The sequence below is a fragment of the Talpa occidentalis genome, unplaced genomic scaffold, assembly GCF_014898055.3.
Source record: "Talpa occidentalis isolate TD23 unplaced genomic scaffold, MPIMG_talOcc4v2.1 talOcc4.5, whole genome shotgun sequence".
In the NCBI taxonomy this organism is placed as follows: Eukaryota; Metazoa; Chordata; class Mammalia; order Eulipotyphla; family Talpidae; genus Talpa; species Talpa occidentalis.
The window spans coordinates 59726946-59734123 of NW_023604861.1; the positions used below are offsets into that span (position 1 = coordinate 59726946).

The window sequence follows — 7178 nt, forward strand, 5'->3', positions numbered from 1 at the left end:
GAGGGTGAGAGAATTTACCAGAGCCAGAGTGGGGAGCAGAGCAGGCAGAAGGACCGAAGTACACTGCTGAGGGGAGCAGCGGGTGGCAGGAGAGGTCTGCACGCCATGTGGGCCCCTCGCTGGTGGCCGGGGATTGAACCGGCGCTGCAGAGGCTGCGGACAGCTTCACAACCCAGCGCTCAACCGCTGGGCCACCGGGAGACCCTAATTTTCTCATTTTTCTTCCTCTCCTCTCTGTTACTGTGACAAATATCTAGCTGGCTCCTTGTCTTCTTGACCTAGTACCAACACTACTTTTCCTCCCCCAACACTACTACTACGTTATCTTCCTAAACGGCAAGTCCAGTGATTTTACTTACTGAGGCAAACTCTTGGTTAGGAAAGTTCCAGCCAATGCAAACATACAATGTTTGTCCAGGTTTGTTTCACACTCTAATATGTTGCCCTCCTAACCCCTCACCACATCCTCCTGTTTCAGCCATGGCAACTTCCTTGTTCTTCCTACACTTTCCCTCGGGCTTCCAAGTAGTCTCTCTTCTCTGACTACACTGCTCTCCCCTTTACATTTGCTGATTGAAGGTCAACCTCAGCTTAAACAGTCTAGAAGCATGATGGTGTGGAAGAATGCAGGCATCGTCAGGGCTAGACATATCTGATTTCAAATTCCAGATACGTCCCTTAATAGCTCTGGACCTCAAAGCACATCTCAACCTCTCCAAGTCTCAGTTCCTGATTATATAACATAAGCATTATACCTACTTTCCAGAGTTGGGAGAATTAGAGGTAATCTATGTAGAGCACTAAGCATAGAATCTGGCCCCAGCAGGCGCTCAATAAAGAGTTGCTGATTGAGGGTGAACCTGGTGGCTTAAGGGTTAAGTCACATCTCTCATCTAGAAAACTTGATTCATGTCTAAAAGCTCAGTAACTTTGCCCAAATTCAAGACACTACATTTTTTAAATTAAATGAATGAATAAAATAATTTATTAATAGTATTTTTAAGGAAACATGCTGCAAGGAGAAAAGAGCAGGGGAAAAGAATGGAAAAAAATAAAGATCTTTTGGACGATTAGAGAAGGATCCATCAGAGTCAAAAAGGAGCCATTTTAGAAGGCTTGAAGTCCTGGCCTTTTGCCCAAGGATAGCACCTCCATGGAATTCCAGACCCGAGATTCTGTGGGAGCAGATGTGTCCACTCAGTTCTGCTGGTACTGGCTGCTTGCTCTGAGTGAGCTGATACGCCCAGGGTTACCAGGAGAGACCACTCACGAGATCAAGACCATGGCTAGATGATATTCTGATTTCATTTAGAAACCTCTTTCCCTCCGTGAATTTGTCTTTAATTACTATGCAACTACATGTAGTTCTTACTGTTACAATTGCTCAATTCACACTTGGTAATCAGTTATTAAATGAAGTATGTTGAAATATGATTTTTCTCCTTAGAAGACCATTATTCAAAGAATAGTTGATTTTCAACACCAATGACAACAAGTCTCAAGAAGAAAGCATTCTGTCCAAGCACAGGATTTCTTTTTTTTTTCTTTTGACATTTTATTTGTACATATTTTTTGACATACCACCATTTATTATTCTATTTCTGCAATGTTACTTTAACCAAATTAAAAAAAATTTTTTTGAGGTAACATTAGTTTACAATACTGGGTATGATTTAAGGGTATAAGTTCACACCTCTTCTGAGGTATATTACCAGCCTACCCCACCACAAAAGTACCCATAGTCCTTCACCATAGACCATTGGGTCCCTCCCCCTTTAGTAGCAGCCATATTTCTAGGGTTTATTTCAGTTTGTTTTTGTCTATTCCTTTGTTTTTATTCTATATTCCACAGATGAGTGAAATCATCTGTTATTTGTCTTCCTCCTTCTGGCTTATTTGACTTAATATGCTCTCTTCCAGTTCCATCATGTCGTAACAAATGGCAAGATTTCATCTCCTTTTATAGCTGAGTAATATTCCATCATGTGTATGTTATGACACCTTGTTTTTTTCATCCATCCATCTTTTGGGGGGCACTTAAGTTGTTTCCATAACTATAGTGTTGTAAATAGTGCTGCCATGAGCACATCAGAGGAAATTTTTTATCTGATAAACTGAACTTAAGATTCTCAAGGACTGGTTGGTTCTTCCACTCCTACGAGCAAAGTTAACTGCTCTGTTTCAGGTCAAGACATCCTGCTGTCCCCACACCCTGTCCCACCTGTGCTCACCTGGAGACACAGTGGCTGCGGGATTTCAGGAGACTCCCCAGGCTCTGCAAGGTCTCGGGCAGCCCCTCACCAGTGAGGGCACTGCAGGCCCGGAGCTCCCAGCAGCGGTCCTGGAATCTCTCTAGGCCTAGCCTGTCTCTGATCTCAAGCAGTGACAGAGCAGTGGGAGCCTCCTGCTTATTGGCCAGAACCAAGAAAGGGATGCTGGCCATGTGTGGGTCATCCAAGACTTCTGTGAGTTCAGCCACTGCCTCAGGCAAGCGGGCTTCGTCTGTGCTATCCAGCACATACACGAGGATGTCCACGCCTTCCAGATAATCCTTCCAGCTGGCCCTGAGGGGGATCTGCCCCCCCACATCCCAGAGAGTCAGAGTTACATGCCCTGGAGTTTTGAGAGACTCCACGTTGAAACCAACAGTGGGCAGGGTCTCCACCAGCTGATGACCCTTCAGTTTGTACAGGAGCGTGGTCTTGCCAGCTGAGTCGAGGCCCATCATCACCACCTGAGCTTCTGCCTTGGGGCCTCGGGAATTCAGAGAGCCCATGGCGACCACTGCTGAACCCTAGGGGAGAAAGGCCAGGTACGCACATCAGCCATTCCTAACTGCAGGAACGCAAATACGTGCAGGCAGGAAAGAAGAGCTTCTACCCCCAAAGCATAATGTGTCTTTACAATGTCAAGTTTCAGACACAGACTAGGGCTCTGAAGGGACCAGGAAGTATGGGTGTGTGAGTCACCGTCAGCTGACCTATCTCCAGGGGTCCTGTTTCAGAGACGAGGACAGGGCTTCCTAGAAATGCTCCTTACTAGTTAAAACAAGGAGGCAGAATGAAGTTCCAGTTAGACAAACCTAGTTCAGGAGAAATAATTCAAAGTTATCTTTGATTCTTGCTAGTCTGTGGCTTTCTTTTCCTCTTATGAGCCCAAATCCTGAACTAGAAGCTGCCTTGAATTCAGGAAACCTAGTGAAGAGGACAGTCCCGCTCTTGGTACCTTCTGGAACACCCCACCAGACCAGCACTGTGTCCTGCGAGCAGTGGTTATTTATAAAAGCTGTTGACTGGAGACAAATTTACAAGTCAGACAAAGTGGTTTCCTCCATTGCCTTAGCAAGGTAAATTATCTCTGGAATGCCACAAGTGTTCAAGAACCCCAAACTCTTAAGAATAAGAATTGTTCCCCACTTACCCAGGGGAAACCTAGCTGCAGCTGAAGGGATGTGTCACCTCTACCTCCCCAAGTATATTTCAGCTGCCCGAGGAGGGCAATAAAGCAGCCTCTGCTCATTCCTCACCCCAAATGTGAAAGAGTAGACATTAAAGTTACCTCAGTGTAGTTAAGTGTGGCAGAAAGCTCTCCGATTCTCCTTTGCACACAGTTGCTTCTGTGATTAATGTCCCCAGAGGAGAATGAGGAAATGGAGCCCCTGAGGCTGTTTCCTCGTTTTACTTCCTCCCCCCACCCCTCTGTGGTAACTCCATAGCTCCTCCCTCAGCCTTAGGAACCCGACCTGCCGCCTGCTGGGGTGTGACATGGAGTGTCACCTGCTTTCCAGCTTTGGAGAGCAAGGCGGGCACCTACTCAAACTCCACGCAGGAGAGAGTCAAGTTCAGAGAGCAGCCTCTCAGTTCAGCTGCTTTCTTTTGCTCATCATCTCATAATCCTGTCACCTGTTTGGCAGAGAATTCTGAGCCTGGAACTTTTCCTCCAGCTCATGCCTCCAAGTTTTTTCTGGTACCTGGAGAGTCTCTTATTTGCTTGCAACTATAAAGTACTTTTCAAAAAATATAACTGAAACATCCTAAAAATAGGTAGATATGTTAAAAGTAAACCATTAAAATTCAAAAGTTGTGTTACTGTGGTACAACTATGGGCTATCAAATTGCTTAATTTTTTCTTGAATAGCATCATTTTTTCCCACTAAAAATGATATCGCCAGAAAATATGTTTTTAAAAAGATTGCCTGTCAGAGGCTGTTGATTCTGTAGCTATCTAGTTTAGATGGAGAGTTGCAGTGGCCTGGCACTTAAAACTATAGTCATTAGCATTTGTGTAGTGCTTTCTGCTTTCCCATACATTACGTCATTAAAGCATCAAGAACCAAGTTGGGGGCCTCCCCGGTGGTGCAGCGGTTGAGCGCTGGGTTGCAAAGCTGCCCGCAGCCTCTGCAGGGCCGGTTCGATCCCCGGATGCTCCCCGGCCACTGGAGGAGGGTCCCACATGGCGCACAGACCTCTCCTGCCTCCCGCTGCTCCCCTCAGCAGTGTATTTTGTCAGTCTGCCTGTTTTGCTCTCTGCTCTGGCTCTGGTGAATTCTCTCACCCTCCCGCACTTCTGACTGTACCCCAGTGCTTGTATAAATAAATAAATAAATCTTAAAAAAAATTAAAAAGAAAATCACGAATAGTAAAATCACTTAAAAAAAAAAAAGAACCAAGTTGGTGGTTATGATTCCTTGAATTTACAAATGAAGAAACAGGTTGACATAGAGTAAAGCATTTGCTCAAGATGTTGCTGGGTTGTGTAATTCATCGCTTTCCCTTTCACCCTGTTGTGTTACTCACTGAGAAAGTGCTTTGTAAACGATGAGGACCCTGCTGTAATTGTTGGGTCCTGTTTTTAACAGGAGGGAGTGATCAGAAAGCCAGAAACAGGGAATGTGCTATGGACACCACTGGTTCGGATGCTAGTGAGGTTAGTGCTCAGTTCTTTGAGTGACTGGTTGTAGCCTACAGTAGTTTTGCAAGGGCTGGCAGAATGTGAGCATGAGACAGAAGCATGACAGAAGACCTAGTGGCTGTGGAATTACCCTTATGGAAGAAAAATCACAGCTGGAAAATAGGTAAAGTGGTCAAAACAGATTTTACTCAGCACAAATGCAATAGGGGGAAGGAGACCTCAGTATGGGACTGAGCTAAACTCTGTCTACAGCTTAGGCAAGTGGGGTTTTTAGCCAATGAAAGAACAGAAGTCAGTGCATAGAAAATATTAGGAGGAAATGGCAGAGGGAAGGGGCTTTCCGGCTAAACTAACCTAAGGGGATTCTTGCTGAAGACAGGCTAGGTGATCAGACATCATCTGGGGAACGATGGAGGATGAGGACCCCAACCAGGTACTGAAGGTCGCCGTATATTGAGGATGAGAGATTCTGGTTAAACTGATTTAGGGAGGTTGTTGCTAAAACTGGATTTTACAAGGAAGTGCACAGGTGAGCCTGGGAGGTTTGGGAGTCTGACTAAAGTTTGGTCAAGCAAAGAATCTTTGTCATGTCAGGGCAGTCTCAAAGCCATTAAGAAGCATCTGAGAAGGCCTTTTCCTTGTCACCTGTGGTGGAGGCATATCAGAGCGAGGTGGGACTCAGTCTTGCCCAGGTCTTGTTGGTGAACCTGTGGGAATCCTGCTAGGACTTGATTTGCAGGAGTATTAGGGGCAGAGGAGGCAGGCTATGGATAAAGTGTGCCCCTGGTCTGGGAACTCAGAGGAGGCTGTTCCTCCCCGATTCCCCATGTCTGAGCGGAGGGTTGGGAGGAGAGGCAGGGAGAAGCTAAAGTCGTTGACTTGAGGGACTTGGAAGCACCATATCAAGCTGCTTGGGTGCTGAGTGTCCCCCAGTGTCACAGTGAGGGAAGGGACACTCCAGAGAAGCCTAGGGCCACATGGGTAGTGTCCAGGGCATCTGGATGCCCCCTTGTGGAATCAACTTCAGGTAGCATCCTTCAGGGGTATTGCTCAGGGTCCCCCAGAAACAAAGCTGCCATTTCTGAGGGCTCGAGTCCTGTATTAACTAGAGAACAAGAGAGTTAGGGAAACAGCAATTCCTTTGAATGCGTCCTTAGTTCTGCCCTTAAGTCCATTGTGGCCCGAGGTACCTTTGCTCAACAAGGAGGGAAGCTTTTCATTTGACACTCTCAACTGGGAGCATTCAAAGTGCTGGCAAGCAGGGCAATGGGTGATGGCAGCTCTGATTCTGGAGCATTGGGGTGGGGGGATATCCAGCTTCTGCTATTTGCTGTGTCACCTCGACCCTGTTCCTGAATTCCTCCGTGCCTCCAGGTTTGTTTTTTTTTTTTTTTTTTCCGGACTGTAAAATGAGGAGGGTGATGATAACAATGGTAACTACTTGAAGGGTCATTAGGAGGATGAAAAGTTAATGTACACCAAGTACTCAACCCCAAACCTGGCACCAGTACCCTGGTTAGTACTGTCAAGGAAAAATGTGGGGAGCAGCCAATGAAAGCAGAGGTGTGGTTGGCGAAGGACACAGCCCCTTTGTAAGCTGTGGCTGCAGCGTCCTGAGCTATAATAAAGAAGAGGGGCTCTGCTGAACTGGCTGATCCCAGGAAAGACAAGAGTCTTGGCCCTACCTCCACAGCCCCAAGAAGTTAGGGCTTTCCAAAAGAACCACTGAGGAGAGCGCCATGGTTCAGAGTGTGAGTTTAGGAAACTATGCTTGCCATTTCTCACACCAGTAGTTGGGCTGGAGATGCCACTTCTCACATTTCCAGTGTAGCCCAATATCATTTCGAGGTGACCCAAGATGAGGGACCAGTTTTGAGTGCAGCCCACCTGGAGAAGGTGGCAGGGAGGGAGGGCTCATGGTGGCTGAACAGGGTGCTGAGTAGTTCACCCTGGAGCCCTTGTGCAAACAGGCATTTGGAAACAATGGCATGCTGGGGCCTTGAGAGGATTCACCAGAGGAACAGAACAGGGAACAGAACAGGCAGATAGACCAAAGTACACTGCTGAGCGGAGCAGCAAGTGAGTCGGGAGAGGTCTGCTGAGCCATGTGGGTAGCATCCCGGCCCGGGGATTGAACTCGCGCTGCAGAGACCACCGACAGCTTCACAGAGCTGCACTCAATCCCCTGCGCCACCAGTCCTCAAAATCAGTCATGAACTTGGGTATCGTAAACTGAGAAAGTGAGAGACAAGAGCCAGGAGAGGTCA

General features: G+C 46.9%; 1 protein-coding gene across 1 annotated transcript; it reads right to left on the reverse strand.

Annotated features, from left to right (window-relative positions):
* Window positions 1–1550: 1550 nt before the first annotated feature.
* On the reverse strand, window positions 1551–3626 carry ARL11 (ADP ribosylation factor like GTPase 11). The gene is made up of 2 exons (XM_037528754.2): window positions 3559–3626; window positions 1551–2794 (listed from the first exon to the last, which is right to left on the reverse strand). Exon 2 carries the CDS (start codon window positions 2774–2776, stop codon window positions 2228–2230), a length of 549 nt encoding a protein of 182 aa, XP_037384651.1. The 5' UTR covers window positions 2777–2794; window positions 3559–3626; the 3' UTR covers window positions 1551–2227.
* Window positions 3627–7178: the final 3552 nt, after the last annotated feature.